General features: G+C 51.6%; 1 protein-coding gene across 6 annotated transcripts in view; it reads left to right on the top strand.

Moving 5' to 3' along the window:
• Positions 1-26,733, top strand: part of RBPMS (RNA binding protein, mRNA processing factor) — a 124,763-nt gene that overhangs the window by 84,396 nt on the left and 13,634 nt on the right. For 2 of the 6 annotated variants that reach the window (XM_050945071.1, XM_050945072.1), the window contains exons 6-7: positions 7,067-7,197; positions 24,143-24,212. In XM_050945071.1, the coding sequence (XP_050801028.1) occupies positions 7,067-7,197; positions 24,143-24,205 (194 nt within the window). In that variant the 3' untranslated portion in view covers positions 24,206-24,212. Of the gene's footprint in view, positions 1-7,066; positions 7,636-9,173; positions 9,387-13,084; positions 14,190-16,758; positions 16,830-24,142; positions 24,213-26,733 lie in introns of those variants that run through there. The other 4 variants (XM_050945073.1, XM_050945068.1, XM_050945070.1 and 1 more) reach the window with 4 other exon arrangements.

The raw sequence follows: 26,733 nt of genomic DNA, 5'->3' as shown, positions 1-26,733 counted from the left end.
GTCAGTGGTCCCTTCCCTTATTTCCTGCCCACCCTTCATACCGAATTACTCAAATAATACACTCTCCACCTGTGGCTCACCAGTCTGAAACCAGCCCAGCTCAGCAGTAATTAAAAGTCATGCCTAGCTGATGGGTGGCTGGTGGCCCCCAGATGAGCTGAGTTTGGTGGGCCCCAGTTCCAGCTCTCACATCACAAACGCAGCGCTCAGCATAGGAAGGCTCATGAGAAAGGCCAAGAACTGCCTGGGCCATGGGGGATGAATGGCCCCTTTGACCCCAACAGATCAGAGTGGGGCAGGTTGGCAGGGCAGCCCTCTAGTTGAACAGAGACCTGCAGTGACCCGAGCTGGCAAAGCAATACCTTTCACCAACAATAAATCCACATCTTCAAAACAATGTTAAGCTGAAGTTTAGTGTAATATGCAAATTAACTCAACAACTAATTTGCATACAGTATCAGACAGGGAGCTGTGCAAGGTTTGGCAATTGTGATCCTGAAGGTCACAGGGTATCAATGATTTCTAGTGGAGGAATGAGGATGGACCAGCTGCTTGTTCGTACCACTGTTCAGATTGCACAAGCTGGTGGGAGGGATGAGTTGGAGAGCAGGGGGGCAGCGTGGGGAAAGCTGGAAGGCTTTGAACAAAGGGTGGGGGGTCTCTTTACAGTGTTTTCAAACCTTGTTGGTTGCTAAAAGGCTATTGTCAAGCCAATCAGTCTGACAAGGACCTTCAGGATTTTCCTCAGCTTGTCTTTCAAAGGGATGTTTGGTTCACCCAGAAATGAAGCCTAACCAAAGCCGTTACCAGCTCCTGCAGCTTTGCCTGCAGCACCCAGCTCGGGAGGGCTGCACTGACCTCACTGCCAGGCTGATACCCAAGGACGCGGGCCACAGGTAGCATGCAAACAAAGCTGTGCATGGAAACAGGCGGCTGCTATGAAAGTCTAGCCAAAATGAGGGAGCTGATTGGCTGACCAGGTTTAGCTGCTTTCATGAAGCACAGTATGGGGGGGATAGCTCAGTGGTTTGAACATTGGCCTGCTAAACTCAGGGTTGTGAGTTCAGTCTTTGAAGGGGCCAGTTAGGAATATAATCTGTTGGATGATTTAATTGGGGATTAGCCCTGCTTTGAGCAAGAGGTTGAACTAGATGATCTCCTGAGGTCCCTTCCAACCCTGGTATTCTATGACTCTGTGCACGCTCTCTTCTGAGTGCAGGGGCTGCTTTGGGTGTACAAGGGGAAGGTGCTACTAAGGGGAGTATTGTCATCCAGAAAATCAGCATTGGCTGAATGGGAGAGCTTCCAAAAGTGATGGGTTTGTAACATCATCCTATTCCGGCTGTGCTGGTGGTAAATGCAGGGAAGCAGGCAGCTCACTGTGCATCTCCCTGAACTCAGACACTTTTGTTTGTCCTTTTTTCTGTTTTCTTTTTTTAATTTAAAAAAATGAGACTGAAATTTCTCGCTTTCTGACTTTGATGTTTCAGATTTGTTGTTTCTGACTCAGCCCATGTAGACGAGATGTTCTTCTCTCTCTGTCTCAGAACACTCCATCAGTATCGTTAGATGTAATTCAGTCTATGTGTGTGTGTACATGTGTGCGCGTATAAAATGTTCAGTAGAGCAGCCTACGCAAGGCTAGCAAAAAAACACTTGAGACTCTGGAAATGCCAACATTAAGGCTGCCAGCACAATGTCCACTCTGCCTCCTTGTAGGTAGACACTATGATACAGTCATCTCACATCTTATTTAGTGGTCTTGCGGTAGTGCCTAGAAGCTTCAGGTGCAGACCAGGCTAGGGGCTGTACAAACGCAGACCCTGCCCCAAGGAGTTTACAATCAAAGTATAAGACCAGACACAGCAGGTGGCTACAGACAGATGGGGAGCACACGCAAACGATGAGACAGTCAAGTCTTTAGTTGCACTTAGGACCAGATTTTCAGAAATATTCTGCACCCACAGTCAGGGCCAGATTGGCCAAGAGGTGGGCTCCCAACATGCAGAAGTCATATGAGAATTTGGCCGTATCTATCACAGTGGAGCTTCTGGGTAGTGAGCTCTTTGGAAAACCTGGTCCCAGTGTGGGTGCTAAGCACTTGAACCTCTGCCCTTAGTGTCCATGAAAAGTGCCACACTGACAGTTGTGGAGAGGAAAGTGCTCCGTCCATCCAGGAAACAGGCAACGTATGGGCAGCATCCCATGTTACTCCTGGGACGGCAGCGCATCAGTTCCTGCAGGTTACACTGCACTGGCACCACAAAAAAGCAGCTAACAGCAAAGTCATTTTTTCAAGCTTTTATTTTATGTTGAAAAAATATTGTGGTTTCTGACCAGGGAGCATTTAGTAGTAAGTGAACAGCACCATGTTCTGAGTGGGCCCGCGCTCCCTGGCTGTTTCTGATCATCCGTCACTGGCACAAAAATTGAATATGCTTCTTTTTATGGAAAAAAAACCTCATGAATGAATCAGGTCCTAAGCATTAGCTGTAAATAAACCTCCAGTAAAGTTCAGAATGGGTAAGTAATGCAAGCCTGGGAGTAATAAATCCCACAATTTAAACTTGGTATCAGCTTCCCTACTGTTATTTATCTTTTGGGGTAAGCACCTTTTTCCATGGTTGTTACCCCACAAGTAATTTATGATGCTGTTAAATCATTCACAGCTGTGGAGTTCCTGGGTGTCTACACAGATCAGAAAACTGAAGGCTCACAACTAACCCAAGGAAAACAGTAAATTAAAAGAGGCAGGTTCTAAACCAAGGGAATTATCTAGCAATTGCAGCAGTTTTGCAAGGCCAGTGTTCTTGTCAGATGTGCAATAGGCCAGAACAACCTTAAAGGGGCTTGTACTGAGCCTTCCTGGTATGCTCCTCAGCGGGCATAAATCAGCATAGCTCCACTGATGTCAAATGATCTGTCCGATTTACACCAGCTGAGGATCTGACCCTCCCTCCCTGACAGTCCCTGCTGTGTCTGAATACCGCATGCCACCAGTTCCCTAGGACGTCTCTCCCAAGAGAGCCTCTGTTGGAAATGGTCTGGGACTGGGATCGAGAAGAAAACCAGCTCCTGCGACTCCTTGGAGAGATCCTGCTTCCTGCAGAGCATAAAATGGGATGGAAGCTGCCAGGCCAGGCCAGCACACACTGGACAATGAGGACTTGGGAGCCAGGCTCTCCCCACGCCACATCTCAGCTGAAATACCCTGCGAGCACTGAGCTATCACCTCCCTAGGGCTGGCGAGGCCCTTGCAACTGAGGAGGGGGTAGGGCTGGCAAGGTTCATGCGGCTGGGAAGAGTCTTGAGCTGGTGAGACCCACATGGCTGGGGAAGGTCGGGGAGGGGGAGGCGAGGCCCCCATGGCTGGGGAAGGTCTGAGGCTGGCAAGGCCTCTGTGGCTGGGGAAGGCCTAGGGTTGGTAAGACTCCCGTGGCTGGGGAGGTTCTTAGGCTGGCAAGGTCCCTGTGGCCAGGGAAAGTCAAGGCCCCCATGTCTGGGAGGGTCTAAGGCTGGCGAGACTCACGCAGCTAAGGAGACTCCAATGTGAGTTAAAATTAATTAAAAACTGGGCCCTTAAAGAAATGTAGTATCTGTCAGACTTTTCTTTGTCCCAAGTGATCCTAACAACAGACTAGCACATATACTCTTCAAACTCTCTCTATAGGGAAAGTTAATGATGATCCTGCACATGGGCTCTATTGGAAGAAATGGAGCGAAGCCATCAGTGGTAGTTGTCTCTAATTGCCATTATTATACAAGCTACAGCCAGGCCCTATAGCTCAGGTAACTTTTACTTGAGGCCATTTTGACATCATAGGTGACTCAACCCGTCACCATTCTTCCTCTGCAGCTAATGTGCATTCAGCATCGGGTTGTCTGTAACAACTCAGGGATAGGATAGAGGCTGGACGTACGTCCAGAATCTTCACTGGTAGATTATTTGGCCCAAGTGCTTTTCTGTGGCTACCTGCTGGCCCAGATGTCAGCACCTGAAAGGTTTCTCATAGCGCTGCTGCCTCGGCTCCCCCGTGCGCTGAGACACAAGCAAAGCAGGAGCCTTTAAAGCACAGACAATTGGACTCAGGCATTGGATTGTCCCTGCCCCACTTCACATGGTGCCATCTCACTGACATAGCCCTTGAAACAATAGGTCAGTGGCAAATCAGGGCTGGATTCACCAGTGTGCCTTGCCTGCTTCAGTGATGCAAAGCAGCTATAAACTCAGCCTAAGTGATTGGTGCACTCCAGCTTCCTTGTGCTGGCGTGGTGTACTGGTGAATCTGTTAGAAGTTAACATTTAAACTATGGTTTAAGGGTGTCTATGTAGCTTCAGATAATTAGAAATATCACACGGCAGCATGGTCTTTGGGTCTCTTGTGTAAGTATTCACATATGACATTTTAAATAATTTTTACCAAACTAAGGAAATTCACACCAAAAAACCATCCTTAAAAATGGAGTTATATTGAAATTATGTATCAGTAATTTAAGGGTAAAAAAATTACAGGGATTCTATAATTACCCCCCAAACCAAGTGTTATAAACCCAGGAAATTCACAGTTAAGAGTACACTTAAAAGAAATCCGAACTTGTTAAGATAAGAAATGCACAGTAAGGGCACCTGAAGAACCTTAACTCTGGCCTGCCATAAGGAAAAATATGGAAAAAAATGAATGTGTTTTTAGGAATAAATGCAATCCAATCTGGGACCACAAACACTGAAATGCCCTACCCAGACCCGTGGGGTTCTCACAGGAACATAAGAACGGCCATACTGGGTCAGACGAATGGTCCATCTAGCCCAGTATCCTGTCTTCTGACTGGCCAGTGCCAGATGCCCCAGAGGAAATGGAACTGATGCAGGCACTTACCAAGTGATCTGTCTCCTGTTGTCTAGTCCCATCTTCAGGCAGTCAGCGGTTTAGGGCCATCCAGAGAATGGGGTTGCGTCTATGCCCATCCTGGCTAACAGCCATTAATGGATCTATCCTCCACGAACTTATCTAATTCTTTTTTGAACCTTGTTATAGTTTTGGCCTTCACAACATCCCCTGGCAATGAGTTCCACAGGTTGACTGTGCGTTGTGTGACTGTGCATTCCTTATGTTTGTTTTAAACCTGCTGCCTGTTAAGTTCATCGGATGACTCCTGGTTTTTCTGTTATGAGCAGGAGTAAATAACACTCGTTATTTCTCCACAACAGTCATGATTTTATAAACCTCTACCATACATCCCCTTGGTTGTCTCTTTTCTAAACTGAAGAGTCACAATCTTTTTAATCTCTCATGTGGAAGCTGTTCCATACCCTTAATCATTTTTGTTGCTCTTCTCGGTACCTGTTCGTATTCTAATACACCTTTTTTGAGACAGGGTGACCAGAACTGTACATAGTGTTTGAGGCGTGGGCGTACCATGGGTTTATTCAGTCACTTTATTGCATTTTCTGTTTTATTATGAATCCCTTTGCTAATGGCGCCTAACATTTGACTGTCACTGCACATGGAACAGTTGTTTTCAGAGAACTATCCACGATGACTCCAAGAGCTCTTTCTTGAGCGGTAACAGCTAATTTGGACCCCATCATCTTGCATGTTCAGTGGGATTATTTTTTTCCAATCCACATTACTTTGCCTTTATCAACACTGAATTTCATCTGCCATTCTGTTGCCCAGTCCCCTAGTTTAGTGAGATCCCTTTGTAACTCTGCCACGGTGGCACTACCAACCATCTGGGTCTGCTCTGCTGCCCTTTGTTCTAACATGTGCCCAATAGACACTTCCCACGGAGAGCGTTCCCTGTAGAGACCCCATTGATTGATGATACTAGAAAGAGACAGGGAGATGGCCAGATGGCCACTAGCTGCCATTTCCCCCCAGCCATCCTCCTCCTTGTGTCTCATCTGCCTTCTTCTGCGCCTCTCCTTTTTTCCCATATGGCATAATGGGCAGAGGATTTCTCTTGGTGATTGGGCCCCAGCTGCGCACCTTGGGCAGCCGGTAAATGGCTCTGACCAGACAATCAGGACGTAGTTTGGGCACTCAGTTGCCACAGCCATGCTGATGTTCCCAACTCCCAAACCGACGACACCATCAGCTTCCCTTTCCCACTGGCCAGCAGAACTCATGCTGGGCCCCTCTGCAAACACCCGTGTTTGTAATGGTTTGAGTTGCTCCGTCAGCCTTTTCCCCTGACAGGCTGGCACAAAGGGCCCAGCGGGCAGGAATGCTCCTGGCTTAAGGGGCCTGCGCACCATGCACAGAACCAGTTCTGTGCCACGTCCACAGGAGCCCCAAAGTGGAGTGGGGGGATGTCCTGGGGCAGGAAGGGGCAAGGCCAGTGTGGAGACACCCGAGGGCAGGCCAAAGTGGTGTCCCAGCCTGTGGCAGAGGGTGCAGTGGTCCCAGCCTCTGAGCAGGGGGGCACGACCCAGGCCCTTTCTCCTTGCACCGGCAAAGCAACGATCTGGCCTGTGGTGCATCCCAATCCCTCTATTGCCTTTGTCACACACACCCCAGGCAGAGTCAACACTCAGTCTGTATGTCTGTTTACTGTTTGCTGCCTTGCATCACCAAACAGTGCCGTGTCCTGCCTGGCCCAGCAAACCAGGTCGGTGGCTCAGCCTGTAACTATGGCTAACAGCCGCCACCCAGGGGAAATGCTCCCCCTTGGTTAGTACTCGGAGCGACACCGTGACAGCGAAACACCTCCCGTCAGTTTTGGAAGGGCTACGTGTTCTGGCAGGTAAATAGTCCCCATTGCAGGAACCCTGGTCCCCGCGCAGTACAAGTCCGTCCGAGGGGAGTCTCTTCTGCCAGCTGTCATCCCAGTCACCCACTCTCCCACCGCTACCTGTCACATTAGCACACGGTCCTGCTCTGATCACTGGGGCTCTGAGACCCTCCTCCAGAGCAGTGCTTCCCCCCTGGTCTTTTGGCTTTTCCCTCTGAGCTTAGGTAACAGTTGCCGGAGGAGCTGATTGGTGTGAAGCGAGCTCTCTCGGTCGGTTGTTTTGAACATTGCTGTTTTGTAACCATGAACTCTCCTTATTCTTTTCTTGCAGATGAGCTCACAGTGCCTGCACTTTATCCCAGTAGCCCTGAAGTGTGGGCGCCGTACCCTCTGTACCCAGCGGAGTTAGCACCTGCTCTACCTCCTCCTGCTTTCACCTATCCCGCTTCATTGCATGCCCAGGTAAATTATACCAACCAGCCACAACTTCGCTCACTCTCCCACCAGTCCTTTCGGAGCTGGTCCCCCAGCGCACCCTGTCCAACTAACCCTGTCCAGCTAACAGACACTCCTCCAGAAGATTAATGATCTCACCCCAATCAAGCTGACACCTCCTCAGGGGACGAGTGGGGACAGGCTTCCCGAGGTGAAGCACACACTGCCTGATGTATCCCGGACACCTCTCTCCTCCTTAATCCTTTCACTTTCATTCACACCAAGGCCACAGGAGGCAGTTCTAGAATCTACCGGGTATTGAAGAACCCTGTACACATGTGCCTCTGTATATGGGTACTGTGCAGCCCAAACTGGCACTTGCGGCTAATTATCTGGAAGGCCATTGGTGTGGTGTGTGTTTGTGTGGCCGGGTGTGTTCGGAGTTGGCCATCTGTAAGGTCAGGCTTTTGGTGCTGTAGCCCAGATGTCAGGGCTCCCCATTCAAGGCAGGTGATCTACTGCTGAGCTACAGGGGCAGCTGTCACTGCGTGGACAGACCCATGTGCTGTAGCTGCAGGCGGTTACTGCGATGGTGTTCGCTGGTGAACGATACCTGATTAATAGTGCTCCCTCCACCTCACCCACTGATGTTTTCAGGTCAGTAGCCACCGCTGCTGCTGAGAGGAGGAGTTCAGGCTCCTTAGCCTGTCACATCCCTGGCAGGTCTGGTAGGCTGCGGACAAAAGTGGGGGAGGATGGGTCATTCTCCCCCTGCTTAGGTCTGGGGTGCCCAGGGTCTGCTTGGGGTACATTTTTGCAGCTGCTACCCAGCTCTGCTCTAAGGAGGGCAATGTGAACAAGGAGACGAGGATTTGCAACAGCCCCAGAAACATTCTGGGTTCAGGTGATCCCAGCCGAATGAAAGGCGAGAGTCTGTGCATGGTGCAGGCAAGGGTTGAATAACGTTCCTGGGCACGATGGGTTGAGGAAGTTGGGTTCCAGCTTCTTAAATTATACGATGGAAGAGAGAACAAAAGAACTCACTTTTGATCATGTCCTGAAAAATTATTTACCAGAAACCTTAGTGACTGTAGTCTTAGTCCTTGAAACCTTCCGACGCTGACTCCTGCAGGCAAGGGGCCAGGTGAATCCCTGTTGTGAACTGACCATAGGTGATGACCAGCAGCAGCTCCAGGCACCAGCGCTCCAAGCGTGTGCCTGGGGCAGCAAGCCGCAGGGGGCGCCCTGCTAGTCCCTGTGAGGGCAGCAGTCAGGCAGCCTTCGGTGGCACGCCTGTGGGAGGTCCACCAGTCCTGCGGATTCGGCGGCAATTCGGGACAGGTACACCAAATTCGGGATGGGTACCCACAGGCAAGCCACCGAATCTGCAGGATCAGGGACCTCCCACAGGCAAGCCACTGAAGGCAGCCTGCCTTCAGTGCTTGGGGCGGCAAAAAAGCTGGAGCCACCTCTGGTGATGACAGCTACATGTAAGTGGCAACCACCACCAAGCAAATCAAGTTTCCACCTCCCTGAGGGGCCGAGTCTGCAGCACGATGTTACTAAAGCTAGGGAGCTGCTTCCATCCGAGACCCGTTTTATCACTCCTTGGTAGCGACTGCATGTGTCTCAGTATGCCTGGCTTGTCTGGAAGGACTTTTCCTGCATTAATAATCCACATACTGTGATGCTCTTCTGATCTTACATACAAATACATGTAGTCATGCACGGAGTATCTGACTAGCTAAGCTGGAGTAGATGCTAGTGATTTCCATGACACTATGAGCAATCTGTAGCCCAAGAGATAGTCAAGCAGTGGGAATTCCCTAGAGGGACAGACAGAAACCCTGTTCCAACATGGTATGGAGCAGTGTAGGTTCCTAAGGGGCATAATGGACAGCAGCCCAGGAGCGTTCACACTGAGATAAGCAACAGGAGAGAGGCAATTCTTACTGCTGCTAGTGATGCCCTTCTCCTCCACCCCATGTCCCAATACAACCCAGAGAGCAGAGCACTTGAGACAGCACCACAGCCAAAGAAGAGCTGTTCATCCATATGATCCCATGAGCACCTCCTCCCAGGATGACCGTCAGAGACAGGTAGCAGCACCAGGAAATGCCTACACAAACCAAAGGGCGGGTGTTACATGCCTGCAAGCTGTGGCCACTGAGGTGCCCCACTACCAAGCCAACCTGCAAGTTGATCCTCTGAGCTAGGTGAGTTCGATTTTGAGATTTCATAGCTAGCTCTGGTCCCTGCAGAGTCTTTTGTTCCTCCGTCTCCATCGGCAGGTGACACCGGAGTTGGACACAGACTAGGCCATCTTTGGAAAGTGCACGAGCACAATGAGAATGGCCATTTTAGAGCCAGCCTCTCACCTTTAGAGCTGTCACACTCAACTGTGATATCACAGCCCCTTCCGGGAAGGGCCGTTCCCTGTACCCGGTCAGCAACGCATGTGAGGGAGGAGCACTTCTCGAACTACTTTCTGCAATGCCTAGTAAATCCACTCCTGACTGTATCTGCTCCCCAGTCTGTGGGTAATTATCCTCCTCCCAATATTTATGCAGAATGCATTTCCCCTGGTGCTGAGCCCAAGGGTTACCGACTAGCGAGGGTGGCTGAAAATGTAGAAAGGGTGACCTAGTTCAAGGGTAAATGTGGGAGAATTCCCGGTCAAGTTGCTGCTGCGGATCTGTCTGTGACTGAAAGTGTTGAGTGGGGGGTACATGTCAGTCCAGGATGAAAAGCCACCAGACAGTGAGAACAAAACTCACTGCTAGATTCAGAGATTTTAGGGCCTGAAGGGACCAATAGGATCATGCATTTCTGTTCTGGTCTGTAAAGGTTCTTTAAAGGACCGGACTGATGGACAAATAGCCATGCCAGGTGATCACATAGGGCAGCAGTGCGGCAGGCTCAGTATAAAACCCAAGGCCTTTCCTGCTTTCCCCTGCCCAGGGGTCAGTGCTTAACGTGTGGCATCTGGGGAAGGAGGCTCTAAATACATGAGTTGATTATAGGCCAGTTTTTCAAAAGACCCTCAACACCCAGCAGCTCCCAGTGTTTGCCAGTGTGGGTAGGGCCTGCTTTTGGAAAGGCCGGCCTAAACTTAGCCTGTAGAGTCTCAAGAGAGGGGCCTGGACTGGACCAACAGGCCAGGATCCAGGGGCAAAGGCCAGCGCTGAGCATAAGCACAAGCTGCCACTTGGGGCTGCCCAACCACTTGCTGACTCAGTAATTTGGCAGACCCTGGCCCTGGAGGGGCGGAAACACTTGACGCTGGATTTCCTTCCCCTTGGCAACGTATGTCCATGCAGCTGGCTTGCCAGCACCAGGCCTACCACTAAAGAGACCCGCTGCAACTAGCACTTGCAGCTAGTAATGCAGGGACCTTCCCTACAGAAATTCAGATAGTTCATGGAAACGCAGGAACTCGAGTGAGCTCGTGAACTTCAGCGTGAGGCAAAGTGACTGTGACAGGGATGAAAAGGAAAATGAACTCCAAATGAAGGGCCATGTTTTATTCACAACCAGTGGTGGAGCAGTCTGCTGGCTAACGCAGCCCAGCAAAGTGGAAAGCAGAAACACCAAGTAATGTACGCTCTGTCACAAGCACTTTTCTGCTGGTTGAACCCTGAAGTTGGGACCCCCTAATGGCCCTTGATAGCAGGAGTACTGTAGTTAAAAATTAACGAACAAAAGGAATAATTAAATATGGATGACGAGCACTCACTGTGGACTTGGCCTGCCAGCATGTTGAGCACGCCTGGCTGCTCCTGAACGGCTCGGCATGGCCGGCGACTCTCGAACATCTCAGTCTGCTTGAAGGCGTTCCTGAAAGCAATGCCTAGTTAGCGCTGGTGGGAGGAACTCATTCACAGGCAGCCCTGTTGCTAGGAGAAATGGGCCCAAGGAAGGTTGTCTATGCCAGGGCAGAGGGCAGAAAGAAGGCAGGCAGGCCATGCCTTCTTGTCAACCTCCTCGCCCAAGCAACAACCTTCCCTGTTCCCCCTCTTGTCCCCACTGTGCAGCATGACATGGGGTGAGAAGAGTGAGTTTGAGTCACCTGGGGGAGGATTGAGCCAAGGACTAGTGCAGAGGAAGGGCCATGGTGGTGACATGTGATTTGGCTGGTGGGGGGTGTCCCTTGGATGTATGTGCTCAGCTGGCCACCAGATGGTCTAGCTGGCCAATGGCTCCTGTGGGTAATCAGTCTGCTGGGGTTCACCAAAACCAGAGCAAACCAGAAGAGGTGCAGACACAGTCCTTGCAACTGGGCTACATAGTCCACTTGGGCTTGGACCAGAACCCAGCTCAGAGCTTCCCTGACACATTGAAGCGAAATCACAGCGCTAGTTACCCAGTTCTGCCACCCGTGCTCACACGGAGCAATCCCGACTCTGGGCACAGCCCCTCTCAGTTCTATGGACATGCTAGCGGAGTAAGGCACTGCTCACTGGGCGTACACATGGCAGGATTGCACCCAATGGTTACACTGTGGGTATAAAAGTCATGTGGCTGGCCAGGTCTGAGACCTGGCCTCACGCTTCCCCTCTCTGAGCCTGGCCAGGGCAGGGAGCCACATGTACTGGTTTCCAACCCCGGTGAGAGACCAGGCTTGTTATGGGAGGGAGCATTGGGTGGGTCAGGTAGAAATGGGAGTCTGCATCGTTCGGTGAATGCAGGAAAATTAAGCACCGGCATGTGGTGGATTCACCGTTCATTGGAATGAACATTGGCTGTATCTTTAAAACAGAGCCACTCTAGTTTAATCACACGCTAGCTGGGCTGGATGTAGGAATCCCTGGATGGGATCATAGGGCTTGTGCTATGCTGGGGGTCTGACCAGATGATCACAATGGTCCCTGCTGGCCTTATATGCATTCAAGGGCTCAGCCCCACAGGTGATGGCATTTGCACAACTGTAAATGAAACCAGGTCACGTAAGTTATGAGACTGAAGCAGCCTAGAGACAGGTAGTTGCAGATGATTTTTTGTGCTTCTGTAACTCATACTGGTCCCTATTCTGCGCTGGCAGTGTTGGGATCTAGTGGTGAGCAAACAAACTGAAAATTAAATTGTTAGTGAGCCGGTTAGCGCTCAGATTATTTGCTATGAGCTAGACGTAGGCCGTATTTCTAGAGTAATACGTGCCAATGACTTTTCCAGGGGAGTGGATTATTACTTATTTTTAATGCACATAAAAGATGTGCATGAACTTTGTAATTATGAAAACGAGGGCTAACAGCACTGGCTTTTGCCACGTACCGGCTGGGGATTCCCTGAGGCCAGCTATGCTAATACGTCTGTGCCCTGAAACTCCAGTGTGGGTGGGCCTCTCCTAGAGGAGGCTGCCGGTCAGCCCAAGATGGCTGGTGGTTTGGTAAAATGGGGAAATAGCAATCCATGGCTCATGTAATCCAACAGCTCACCCCTAGTGACCAAATCAGGCTTTAAAGGCAGCACACCAGAGACAAGCTGAGACTCCAGAGAGCTCTGCACAAAATACTTAAATCGTTAGCCCTACTTTGGGGGGAAAGGAGTTAGCCAGAAGGTACAAGATTTCCAGATTTTCCAGAGAGGAGTTTTCCTGCATGAATGGCCACCTCTGACCCACTGAGAACCCATTTGCCAAGGGCACCAGGTCATATCTGACCCACACTGAGAACATATTTGCCTGGAACACCTGGCTGCTTCCGGACCGCATTCAGAATGTGTTTGCCCAGAGCACCAGGCGATGCCTGACCTACACTGAGAATGGTTGCCCACGGCCCCCAGCCACATCTGCCCCATACTGCAAATGCTGGTCCAGTGGGGGCTGGAGCTTTGGGTTATTTTATAACATCATTGTGTTTCCACAATGAAAGTGGACTTAACTTCTCCCCAGTGGCTTTTGTTTCTTCTCTTTCAGCTTGTGCAGCTAGAGGAGCTGGGGTTTGCTCATCGTCTGCCCGTTTTTATTCAGCAATGCACTGGAGGTGGCTGCAAATAGACAAGGGTTTTCTAGATAAGTTCCACCGTACCTTTAAAGACTTTTGGTGCAATCCCATCAGTTTCACTGAGGCAAAACCCCTGTAGAGGTCAATTAGAGCAGGAGCCGTCCATTTATTTACAAGTAACAGGTCACAGTGTGCAGCGCCTGAATGATCAGAATCCAGTCCTGAAGCAGAGCTCGCCAGTGGAATCTAGCTAATCGGTAAAGCTATCTCAGGAATATTCAGCCAGCTTTTAATTACCTTATTCAACTTTCTAATTAAAGCTAATTGGGAGAACAGTTGAGAACTTCGTAGTACGTTATCTGGGGATCTGAAAGCACTTTCTAAACATTAATTAATTAACCCCGATGAGGCAGATTAGTATTCTACCCCTTTTACAGCCTGGGAAGATGTGTCACAGTGAGGGAGTGACATGGCCAGTGGCTCACAGCACAGCATTTCTACAGCACACAGTAAAGCCCTGGCTTGCAGCCCCCTGCTCCAGGGTTACCCAGAGGATTCAGGGGGCCTGGGATCTAAGGCAGCGGGGGGCCCCCACCACCGAAGATGTGGCACTTCAGCAGCGGGTTCCGGAGCAGAAGGACCCCCCGCCGCCAAATTGCCAATGATGACCCGGAGTGGAAGAAGCTCCGGGGGCCCAAGCCCCACGAGAGTTTTCCAGGGCGCCTGGAGCAAGTGAAGGACCCTGCTCCAGCGGCCCCGAAAAACTCTCGTGGGGGCCCCTGCGGGGTCCAGGGCCTGGAGCAAATTGCCCCACTTGCCCCCCCCCCCGGCGACCCTGCCCTGCTCTGACTAGGCGACAATGCTAAGAAGTTAATCTCTGGAGCCATGTAACAGAGATGGAAACGAACCTTTTGTGGAGGAGAGCTGAATCCAACATTACTTGAAATTGGGGTTGGGCAAACTCCTTTGCTTCAAAAACCATCTTCAGATTTGGGCAAAAGTCCAGATTTTCAGATACTAGTATTTACGGGAAGAAAGCTGATCAATATTACTGCAGATACATAGTTGTCTTGTGAAATAGCAATGGGTCTGAGACACAGAAAAGAGCAGAAAGCTTACTGGGTTGGTGAATTACAAGGAAATGCACATAGCAATATGATCCTCCCGTCTCTAAAAAGATTGCAAATGCAAGATACAGAATCGTTTAATGTGCATCTTAGTCACATCTAACTTGAGTAAACAGTGTGTCTGAGGGAGCTTTATTGCTACTTTATCAGCCACTCTAAATCTGATGATTTTGCTCACAGCTTTTATTATTGCAGAGTTCTGGTAATGGAAGCAAACAGACACAGGATTAGATTTTGCACCGATGAATGTACAGAGTTAAAGTCAGCATGGTCTCTGCACAACTGTTCTGGATTGTAATTGAGTGAGCGCTCCCCGGATAAGCATGGCTAGGCCAAGTCATTGCTGGAGCAGGAGCCTGACTACGCTCGCCTACGTGCTGCAGGTCATGGCACTGGCGACTGAATGCAGACACTGCTTCTGTCAGTTGTGAGCCAGCCTCCTGCTGGAGGGGATGTCGTGGCTGGAGGCTTTGTCTTTCCATCAAGACGTGAAACTCACGGTCATTTCTTCTCATTTGATCTCATGGCCCTTGCTCCACTATCAGCTGTCCTTGGGCACATTTTAATTTGAGTAATTAGGCATTCCCCCTACTTAAAATTCTCTGCAGAGTGTAATTTAGGTGTGAAATCCTTTGCCTCTTTCTATCTTTAACTGGTGTATAGAATTGCCACGTGCCGTTAAAAATCTTCCATGTGCCAGCCCCGCTGTGGTTGCATTTCAATTTGTGCAAATGCTTGGAATTCTTAGTGATGAAAGGCCCTTACAGTAATATAAGCAATCATTATTATAGAAGGGAAAGTGCCAGAACTTCAGCTGGTATATGAAGAGATACTAGAGATAAGTTTCTATTCGACATAATGAAAACACAATTGCAGACTGATAGGGATAATGGTCAAGAGATTTTAAAAACACAGGTAGCCACACAATTTCCTAGTGGCTACCAGCTGAGGTATAGGTTAGTACCATAAAAGCCAGCTGTGAGCCCTCAAGAGAGATGATCGTAGAGGAAGAGTGGGACAGTTTTCACTAAATTCACATATGTGGGGTAAGAATGTTCCTGTGTATGAAGTCACTGACTGCCGATGGAGGAAGGTAGCTCAGCTAATGAGCATGGCTTGGCCCATGGCAAAGTTCAGGCAAACAGGAATAGAAGTGAAGTGATAGATTTCAGTCCCTGGTGAGTTCAGGAGATGAGCAGTACACATCTGAGGGCCAAACGCGGCCCATGCTCTCAGACAGCAATTCCCTCCTTTGTATTGTACGAAGCAAGAGATTGTCATGCTACGAGAGCCGTGGATGGAGTCATTTCCTGTACCACAGGTCCTGGCCACACTCTTACACTGGTTGAAAGGGCCAGAGTGGCATAAAGGGTCCCTAGCAGCCCTGCTTCTGGGGGCAGAGGGGAAGAGGATTCCCCCACTGCAGGGAACCCCATACAAGCCCTGGTGTAGTGGGCATGCTGAGAGCAGAAGAGGTGTGCCAGGAGCAGGGCCACAGAATTATGTAGCCTCCTGGCAGTGCTGCAGCCCACAGCACAGCCTGGGGAGACTGCCACATTTCACCAGGCCCCCCCAGGGCGGTCTGAGTGATGCCACGTGCCTCTCCAGTCCCCAGAGCAACACACACGCAGGACATGCATAGGTTGCTTAACCCCCCCCTCTCCAGGGGCTAAGAGGTCTGTGATGCATCTCTCAGAACATCTTGCCTGCCAAGGTCAGAGAGAAACAATGACACTGCAGTGCGTTTAAAGGCAATACAGCACCAGCAGGTCCCACTGTGAGAACAGCTGGGTTCTAGCTGTGATAGGAACTACACAGCTACTCCCCCATCAGCACACAAGCCTAGGGCGAGAAACCATTCTCTGTAGTTGCTATACCCAGGGATTATTTCAGAGCCCCCAGCACTCTCCCTGCTAACCAAGTTCTTCTTTAGCTCACGCACCAGAGGCCCTGGTTTGTGGTGCTGAAGGTCCCTGGCTTTCAGGGATGAGAGGATGTGTTGTAAGTGTCCACAGCGGAGGGGAATGGCATTATCTTCTGTTTCCATGGTGGCTCATGTGATCTAGCTCCTGGTTGCCCAGAGCTGGACTAGGCCAGTCTCAAGCAGAGCCGGCTGACCCGTTAGCATGATGTGTTACAGCAGACAGGTAACAAAGTGAGCGTGGTGAGCGCGTGGGAGTGTGTGTGCAGAGGTGTGGTCGGGAATCAGGGTAAAGCACAGCTCCAGGAGCAGGGTGAGCTGCCAGTCCCGGGCACAGAGTGGGAATCAGACTGTCTTCTGCCTCCCCCTCTTCATTCTTTCCTTTCTTCCTCTCTGGAAAACACCAGCTCTTAATCATTTTGGGTCCCCCGGGCACCTTTATCCAACCCACAGGATGCACCAATCTCCACCTGCTGCACCCTGACACTGACAGCAGTTACACACATGTACCCTTCCCCCCCTTCTGTCATGTGCTGTCCTGGCTCTGCCCCCACCCACTGTGATAGCAATGCCCCCCTCCCCTTATCACCTATCCCAGGAAGGCAACGCCAGTGCTGCTATTTGACTAGTGACTTCATGGACTCAGAGGCAGCAAACCACAAGTAAGGGGTAGGTGTTTCCTTTTATTTCCCCCCTCACAAACATTTCTGTTACAAAATGGGGCTATTTCAGCATGGTGGGGGAAGACATTCAGAGTCTGTTAAGCCTAGTGGGAAGTTAAAACAACTCCACCTCCTTTTATCCTGCTGGAAATTCAGCCCAGAATTTTCTACCAAGATGAACAAACTCCCATTTCCTCTGCTGATTCAAAGACAGCCATTACCTCACCCCTCTGGGGGTGGTGAGTAGCAGGGGCTTTGGTGGTGTGCTGCCCAATGGCAGTTCTGTGCAGTGCGCGGCCAGGCAAATAAGAGAAGCAATGACATTACCCTCAAACAGTAGATACAGAAACAGCCGATTCCCCCTCTCAGATGCAAGCTCTACCTGCTGCCGACTCCTGGGTGCTTGGGCTGGGTACCCAAGTAATGACTTGGAAGGACGCTCCAGCATGTTCTGTAATAAGGCCGTGCCCAGAGGGAAACGGACACACGTGGAACTAGACAGGGGAAAACACAGGAATGGTTGTCATGTTCAGAGTAATAAATGACTGAAAAAGGGATCTGTCTGTCATAGGCTATGGCCCTAGGACAGCGCCAGTGCTGTTTAACAGGGGTCAGGCAAATAGGCACTTGACCTCCCCTCACTGTGTTCACGTAGCACCCAGCTGGTTCCAGATCCAGCTTTGTTCTGAATAACCCAAGGAGGAAGTACCCCCAGCTCCACAATGTCCTGGGCGCCGGGGCAATGGGCGTGTGGGTATGGCTGGGCAAGGAGTGAGGGCCTGTCACATACATCTCGAAATCTGCTTAGAGCTGGGAGTCTCAAAGCAGGTAACCCGCCCCTACTTTAATCATAGAATAGCAGGGTTGGAAGGGACCTCAGGAGGTCATCTAGTCCAACCCCCTGCTCAAAGCAGGACCAATCCCCAGACAGATTTTTGCTCCAGATGCCTAAATCACCCCCTCAAGGATTGAACTCACAACCTTGCGTTTAGCAGGCCACTGCTCAAACCACTGAGCTATCCCTCCCGGGAATGGATGGGAGGGAAGAAGGATGTACAGAACCATGGTGTATTGGCACTGTATCGGCCCCTGTATGAACAGCATGGCAACCCCACAGGCTGCTCCACTCAGGCCAGTAACATCGTGGCTGCATTTGGCCCTGGGAGCGTGCCTGCACTGAAGGCTAATTCAGCAAGATAGCTGCCTACATCACTAGCTCTGTGATATGTTCCCACTTGGGCCAGAGCAAGCACATGGAGGTGGGTCTCCATGGTCTCCACCAGCGTCAGCGCCCACCTGATTAACAACAAGCTGTAGTTAAAGGGATACTGGCAACTCCTTTCAGCCTACATTTAACATACCTTCCAAACAACACCGTCCGCCTGGCAAGGCCAGGCTGATAGCACTTTCATAGGGAAAGGTGGCCTCTGCAGAGCCCCAGAAACTGACGCTGCCGATCTACAGAGCACACAGAACACGGACAGCAGCAGCACACGTTCCCCTACTGTGCCCCTCAGCCGAGCCAGCCAAGCAGGGTGCCTTCACCAGGTATCCGTATAGCTCCCAGGTGGTCCTGAATGACCCTCACCATGCTCCTGGCAGCTAGGGGACCATTATGGCCAAATTTACAGACCCGGTTGGTGAATGGCGCCAGGATTTCTACAGGGGTACAAAAATCCCTGTGAGAGGAAACTGGGGAGGCTGGCGCCAGGGGCAGTGCTGTGCAGCCTAAAGTAAGTGCATTCATGGACCCAGTGCCTGGCCCTCGCTCCAGGTAAAGATGGGAAATGGCAATAATTTTCTTTAAATCCCAGCGGGGAAGAAGTGAAAGAAGAGTAGGCAGGAGCCTATAGGGCAGGTCCTGGAGTCAGGAGCGTGCGTGGGTGGGAGGAACTTCCTTTGCTCACTAGGCCTTGAAATGGGGCCTGTGAGCATTTTGGCTGGATCAGTGCCCTAGTGCCGCTCAGTCGTACAGCTGCTGTTTGAGCTGAGTATTATTAGCTACTAGTTTTGTCCGCCGTGGGGCCAACTCTCACAGCTTTATCACGGCTCTCGTGCTTTTGGGTTGTTTGCACTTTCCTCATGAATACAGGATGAAAGGTGCCAACACAGGAATTGGCCCTGATTCCAAATGGCCACCAGCTGCCACGTCAGTGAATGGGGTTGAAGCCAACATGCTGGGCACCGTTTCCCTACAGTCTGTCTGCATGAGGAAGGGAGGTTGCCCTTCAGACAGCGGTCTGCCACCTTCCATTGTTTCCAATGAGATTGAAGCCAGGCCCACAGGCAGTGTGGCTGTCACTGCATGTTTCAGAGGGCTGGGCCGGGCACAAGGGGGATCAGGAGCTTGATTTAGGGGCTTCAGGGGATGGGGTTACAGGGAGAAGCAGAGGATAGTGATGGAGTGGGAGATGGAGGGGATCCAATGGCAGTGCCCACAGCCTAGGGGGAGTGGTGGGGATGGGTAGCAGCCACGAGAAGGACTGCCAACTTGCAAAGGGACTGTAAGATTCTGTCACAGGATTTCAGCACCTGCAAGAGGAGCTGGTGCTGTGACAAGAGAAGCACCTCTGATCCCATGTTTTTCAGGGCTGGCAGAGCTCTGCGAGAGGACACTGACCTGCCCTGCTACTGAGCCCTGCCTACATTTATGACCCTAGAGCAGAGAGCAGGTGCCGAGGCAGGGGGAGGGAAGGGAGGGAGGGAGTCAGGGAGGGGTGCTGCTGGGTCTGAGGGCGAGGAGTCAAGACAGTAATAGGAAATGGCTGGCAATTCCCCCATTTTAGGGGTGGGTGGAGTCTCCCTTTGAGCTGCCCGGAAGAGAAGTACATTAAAGGCTCACTTTTCAACTTGAAAAAAAACCACCCACCCACAAGAAAAAGTCAAAAGATGGACTAAGTAGTATGGCTTGCTGATGTTTTTTAAATCTCATGATGTGTGGGACAGGTCATGATTTATAGGAATTTGACTTAGGCAATATTGTGTCTGTGCTGGAGCGACTGGTGGATACCCCGGCAGGAATGAGCCCGCTGTGCTAGGCACAGCACATACACAGACCTAAGCTTTAGCAATTGTCTCTGTCGTCTCTGTTCACATGGTTTTACTAAGCAAGTAGAAGTCTTCAGTGCTTGTATTCAGGGCTGTTCTCCTCCACAGAGCCCTCTGGCCTGGGGGCTGGCTGCTAGGGCTCCCAGACACGTTCATGGCACAGAAGCAGCCACTGGTAAAATTCTTGGTGCCCTCCAGGTTCCACCCATACAGGCCTGGGCCTAGGCACTGTGTCTGCCACACCAAGCAGCGTCTTTCAGCCACTCTGCTCTCAGTGGGGTGATTTAGGCTGCAGGCTCTTGAGTTTGACACCAGTTCTCCTCCTCCCTTTCTCCACACCAGCAGTCTGGATCCACCTGGACTGTGGCCATGGGGTTAAGGTGTGGTTGATCCCAATGCCTTGGGTCCAGACTGGGTCAGACTTCAAATAGCCAAGGGTATTGCTGACCAGGTTCTTCCAGCCTGCAGTGATGCTCATTTCCTGCTTTGGGCACCAGGGCATTCACAGCTCCTGCTACCTGGACGTCCTGCTCATTTGGTTCCCATATCAGCACAATGGCATCCAGGCCCCCCAAATTATAAGTCCAGCCTGGCAGAACCACCATCGGCAAAAGAGCTCTTTCTCCTTCTCACATGTCCAGCACCAGGGACAGACTCTACACTAGTCTGCACAGTGTGCCACATGCCTGGCTAGTCCCTCAGATCAAGGGCTTCAAAACCTCTCTGATCCACAGTTAGCAGCCTACTGTCTAGAGAGCAATCCGCCCGCCACACCAACGCCGCCCACGGGCCTCTGTCCGCCAGCCACACCGACGCCGCCCCGCCAGCCTCTGTCCGCCAGCCACACCGACGCCGCCCCGCCGGCCTCTGTCCGCCAGCCACACCGACGCCGCCCTGCCAGCCTCTGTCCGTCCGCCACACTGACGCCACCCCGCCGGCCTCTGCCCGCCCACGACACATGGACACCGCCCCGACGGCCTTTGTCCACCTGTAACATGCAGATGCTGCCTTGTGAGCCTCACCCCCTGCTACACACAGATACTGTCTTGTGGGCCTTTTTCCATAAGCAAAAGCAACTACAAACAGTAACTGCTAGAGTTAAATATTTTGAAGTCAGCGGGACCAGGTAGCTTGCATCCAATAGACCAGTTTAAAAGATATTGGCTGAGGCGATCTCCGAAACGTTGCTATTCATTTTTAACAAAACTTGGAACACTGGGAAAGTTCCAGAGGACTGGAAAATAGCTAATGTTGTGCCAGGATTTTAGAAAGCTAACTACAGGCCAGTTAGCCTGAGATCAAACCGAAATCTGATAGGCCCCCCCCAGGGAGCGCCAACAGCAGTACCTGAACAATGAAATATCAAAGGGTATATTTAAAAATGAGTGCGCAAAATTGTGGCATGTAATTTGTCCATGTAATAACTGCAATTGCATATCCAAATGATAAGTTAGACATCTAACTGCCTATTTGCATGTACAAATTATTTGTGCATAGTTGTGCTTTCAGGTCTGAAATTTCAGGACTCATTAACAGCATCCTCACTGATTATTAATGAAATAAGTTGATGACATTATAATGGATGCACAGAACAAGAGTCTCCATGAAGCAACCCGCACGTACTTCAATTCACATGTGTTTGAGCCCCTGCATTTCGCAATGAATTTCTGGCTTCAAATGAACCCAAAACTTAGTCAAAATCATCAGGTTTCACCCAACTTCAAACTCATACAATGAGAATCTTCCAAGTTTTGCATGTCAAAGGGCCAAACTAACCTGATTAACCTGGAATGAAACCCAGAGCCAAGAGAACTGCTGTTAGTTTCAAGCTTCATAATCTGAGGGTGAAGATGTATAAAAAAATCTGCCTTCATGCTAAGATATTTGAATAGAGGTAAATTGTGCAACATGTGGAAGGGGGCTTGAATTTTGTCTCTTGCTTTGACTCCCCCCCGTTCTCTCCCCTTCCCCCACCAGTCATGCCCAGCTGTTCCCCTCCTGAGCCCCTGTCCCCATTGGCCATATGAGTGGGCTGTTTTCTTGTCTTTCCTTTCTGCCTTGCTCTCATTCACGCACTTGTGCTGCCTGCACAAAAGGCATCAGCGGGAAATGATACGTTTCCATATAGCTGGACAGGCCGCTCAGCAGCCAAGCGAAAATTGCCCAATTTCACTCTGATGGTTGTGGTTGGATATGGTCCGTGCATCCTGGCCTGAACAGAGAGAGCTGGTACACAGTGAAGCATGTGCAGGACAGAAGAAAAGGATTTCAAGGCCTGCTTCTGCCACCCTCATGCTGATTAGCACCTTATACAATAGCAGGCCCAGTGACATCAGAGGAGCTCTTCACATGTCAAGGGGAGTCACTTGACAAAATCAGGCCCTAATGCAGTCCTTGCATTTCACGTAGGACTCCACACCATATTTGCGAGAGGAAAACTTTTCAGGCCAACCGTGACAAAGTGCCTTCTCCAGAGCAGAGTTGGCAGGGTGTTCCCTCCTTCTGCATCTATAGCTTTAATAGTGTTGGGTGCTACATGTGCCGCTGGAAAGAAGCTATATCCCCTCAGAGCGCAGGCATTTTGCTGTCCTGAACCCATCTACTGGTGCAGCGAAGGAGGGCGAAGCCATCCTGTCAGCAGTGGAGGATATGCTAGTATCTTAGTGACTTCTCTTGCTTAACAACAGTTCCTCAAGCTTGCTGTTGTGCGTATGTGCTAGAATGCAGTGCTGTGCTGTATAAAAATGGCACCTCCTCCTTTCTCAGCAGATGTGCCCGCTCTGCAGAGCCAGGGTCCCAGCTGCTAGCTGCAGTCACTGAAAAAAGCGTTCACTGCTTTTAGCTCCATTTGCCCTGCACAACTAACAGCCAAGAGCGAACGAGCGAGTCCATGCCTCTTTGTGCAGCGCTGCTGATGGAGCTCCAGCGAGTTACTGCTCTGCAAAGCTGCCCAGCGCCATGGGGTTCGCAAGTGCAGCTTTGGCCTGCAAAACGTAGACTGCTACTGATAATGCATGAGAAAAACTGGGTCTGAACTTAGGTTGAGATTGCAGAGCTGGATCTTAGAGGAGCCGCCTCTTTGTTTGTAAATGGAGCATATTTTCAGAGTCCCTTGTCAGATCAGAACAGCATTTTCAGACAGCCTGGTGCAGCATCTCTGCAAAGCCACGCAGGATCCTCCTGCTATGCTCAATTTGAGCATTCATACCTAGGGTTGGTGTGACTGGCGCCAGGATCAGCCAGTGCAAAGGGGTCCTCTGATGTAGAGCCGGCACAGGCACTACTGTTCTCCTTTCGTCTGCCAGCATGGCAGGGAGAGGGACATGTTTAAAGGAAAGGGTGCATGGGACACTAAACTACACCCCCACCCCCAATCCCTGACTTGGGTTTGGATTCCCTTAGTTTGGTGTTTGGGTCAGAGCTGCCCTCAGGCAATACCGTCTCTGCAGGAAGGACCACATGGCAGCAGGACGAGGATAGTGAGCAAGAAGATGAACTCTAAGCCAGTGGTTCTCAACTAGGGATCTGGGGCCCACTGGAGGGCTGCAAGCAGATTTCAGGGGGTCCGCCAATCAGGGCTGCCATTAGACCTGCTGGGGCCCAGGGCAGAAAGCCGAAGCCCCACCGTGTAGGGCTTCCAAGTCCCACCACCCAGGGCTGGAGCTGAAGCCTGAGCAAATTAGCTTCACAGGGCCCCCTATGGTGTGGGGTACTGGGCAGTTGCCCTGTTTGCCACCCCCTGATGCCGGCCCTGGCTTTTATAGGCAGAAAAACCAGTTGTTGTGGCACAGGTGGGCCGTGGCGTTTTTACAGCATGTTGGGGTGGGGAAGGGGGCTCAGAAAGGAAAAGGTTGAGAACCACTGTTCTAAGCTACAGCTCTAACGTCGGGGGCACAGCTTGAGCACAGGCACAGCTCTGCCCCAAATCCAGCCCCGGGGGGGGGAGGGCTCTGGCAGAGGGCCCCTATCAGCGGGAGTGCTGTCCTTGCCCCCTCCATTGAATCCGTTGTGAACCGCCACAGGATTGCAAGTGGCAATGGACGGGTGACATAACGTTGGGTCTGCAGCTCTGAACCACCCAGAACAGAGGAAGGGGATGGTGTTTAAAGCAGGGGTTTGGGGCTAGGCCTGTCTGGCACTTCGAGTGAGCCCAGAACAGGGACCAGCTCTTGTCCCCTCTTCGCAGAGGCCCAGGATATGGTTTGTGTAGGAGCTGAAGGCATGTGATGCCTTCTAGCTCATGTTTCACGCCTGCCTCTCTTGTCTTTTCAGATGCGCTGGCTCCCTCCCTCAGAGGCTGCTTCTCAGGGCTGGAAGTCCCGTCAGTTCTGCTGAATACTGTGTAAGTGTACGGCTCTGTGTGGGCTTCACTTTCCCGGCACCAGCTGGCGGCAATGGCTCCTTCTAACAGTCACTGCGGGCAGGCGAGGAAGGGGTGTCCTGCCATAGCAGAATTCACGTCGCTGCCCCTGGCTCTGCTCCGAGTCTATAGGCATGGGAGGAATGTCGGTATCTCATGAGGCGTCCCCAGACCCTTTCTAGGCCATGGCTGATTGTACTATCTCATCACTCCACTACGTGGACAGTTCACATGGAGGGTGTTGTAGCAGCTTCTCCCCTAAAGCTTGGCCCCATAGGGAGAGTGTTAGAGAGTCTGGGGGAGACAAGGCCCTGCACCCCCAGCTTCCTGTGATTCACTATGATTCTTAGCCAGACAGTAGAACAGAAGGTTTATTAGATGACAGGAACACAGTCCAAACCAGAGCTTGTAGGCATAAACAGGTCCTTTTGGGGGGTAGGGATCTTAGACCCCAGCTTGGGGTTCCCTCCGATTCCCCAGCCAGCCCAAAACTGAAACTCTGCTGCAGCATCTCATTCCCCCCTCCCCCAGGCTCCTCTCCCGGCCTTTGTCCAGTTTCCCGGCCAAAGGTGTCACCTGGCCCTATCCCCCTCCCGGCTCAGGTAAAGTCTCCCCCCGGCTCTCCCATCCCCCATGCAGACAGTTCCAGTAAAACTAGACGACATTCTCAGGTCAATCCGCCCTGCTCCCTGCTGCGTCACAGAGTTCCTACGTTCCTCTCCCTTGCTGTCACCATCTGATAAAGTGATTCAGTGCCCGCGGCTGGCATTAGGGTTGGGTGACAGAGCCTGGGGCACCGAAACTGGCACTTGAAGGAAGTCACTGGACAGTGCTGTTGGAGTGGCTGTGATGCCATTCGTTCAGTACGAGGCTGCCCCTCAGGAGCAGAGCCAGGAGGAAATACCGCTGGCTGCAAGGGAGGGTGCTACACATGGAAAGACAAGATGTGTGCGTGTGTGAAGGCAAAAGGTTGAGGGTTAGGCTCTGCAGGACTCGTGGAGCCCACTAAGCTGAACCACGTCAAAGGGACAGACAGGGAGAAAATGCCCTAGGTCTGTCGAGTGGGAGGCCAGAAGGAGGCTGCAGGTCTAGTCCGATCTGCGTGGCTTAGGCTGTATCCTTCACTCAGGGGCTCCTCCCCGTGGGTGCCCTAGAGCAGCTCATTCAGAGCACTCACGCATGCTCAAGGGAAGCTTGAGTTATTGCTAAACGTTGACTGTGAATCCCTCTCCTTCGGGTGCATGTTTAGCTGAACAGAGCGCTAGCGGGCTCTGCTGCTGGAGTGACTGGCTTAGCCTCCGTCCGGCAGAGATGGCGAACATTTTCCTTCACTATTGCTTTGTGTTTCTGTCACACTCCCTGGAGAACAGGGCCCTAGACGATTACAGCTGAACTAACTAACCCCAACGGGCAGCTCCTAGCCCCGTCATTCCCAGCCTGGCTGGGTGGCTGAGTACCCTGATCCCACAGCCCTTGTGCCCCATGCCTAGAACCCCTCTGTCATCCCCGGGCAGACTTACCCTGGGTCTCCCTCTGTCTGGCCTGGCCATGCGCTTTCCTCTCCTTTGTTTTCTCTCCACCCTCTCCCCTCTCTGCACCTTGTTTTCTCTTTCTAGTCTTATCCCCTCACCATTCCTTGCTCTCCCTGCAGCCCAAGGGCTCAGAACACAGGCTGTACCCGCAGAGCTGGAGCCTGGCACCCTACTGGCACAAGCTGCTCCAGGCCCAGCTGTACTGGGGCCCCCTGGAGCAAGGGAGGGGAGAGGATTGCAGACACTACCCACAACTCTGGCCACAGCAGCGTGTTTGTGCTGGGGGGAGGTCATGGATTCAAGGTCATGCCCGGACACCACTGCTTGTCTCCTCGGCCCTGTGCCCCACAGTGCCATGCTGGCAAGTGACAGCTTGGTGGGTTTGGTGCTGTGGCCGGGCTGTACTGGGACCAGTCGGCATGCGCCTTCACAGATCCACCCATAGAGATGTGACGTTATTGCATGTCTCACACTGGCTATCAGCTCCGCTGAGTGTGGCCTGGAGGTGATCTAGCAAGGGCTTCCAGGGAAGGCTGGAGAACATGACGTGGTGTCTGGGTGGTTCAGTGGAACGGCTCCGGCTTGTGCGCTCATCCCCAGGCATTCCGCATTCACAAGACGTGGCTCATTGTAGGCACCACGTTCCCTAAGTGCCGCACAAAGCTGGGGTCCCCTCTTCACATTCCTTGTTGGGAACTACCTACCTCAGCACGGCAGGAGTCCACAGCTGAGGTCACAGAGAGGTCTTGCAGTGCTTGGCACTTCTGGCCTGAGTTGTCTCTCTTGTTGTGGGGACCTTGTGCCCACGGCAGGCCCTGGCACGCTGAGGGGTGCCCCACATGCTGCTGCCCATGTCTATTGCTGACATTTGTGGGTGGTCCCTCATGCAGTTGTATGCAGGGGAGATTCTCCCCGATAGTGGCCCCATCACTGGCTGATGGCACCTCTGGCAGTGCAAAGCCAAGGACAGC

Source organism: Gopherus flavomarginatus, chromosome 3, assembly GCF_025201925.1.
Source record: "Gopherus flavomarginatus isolate rGopFla2 chromosome 3, rGopFla2.mat.asm, whole genome shotgun sequence".
NCBI lineage: Eukaryota > Metazoa > Chordata > Testudines > Testudinidae > Gopherus > Gopherus flavomarginatus.
The sequence above is the reverse complement of the archived record's forward strand: the minus strand, read 5'-3'. Positions and strand labels throughout refer to the sequence as shown.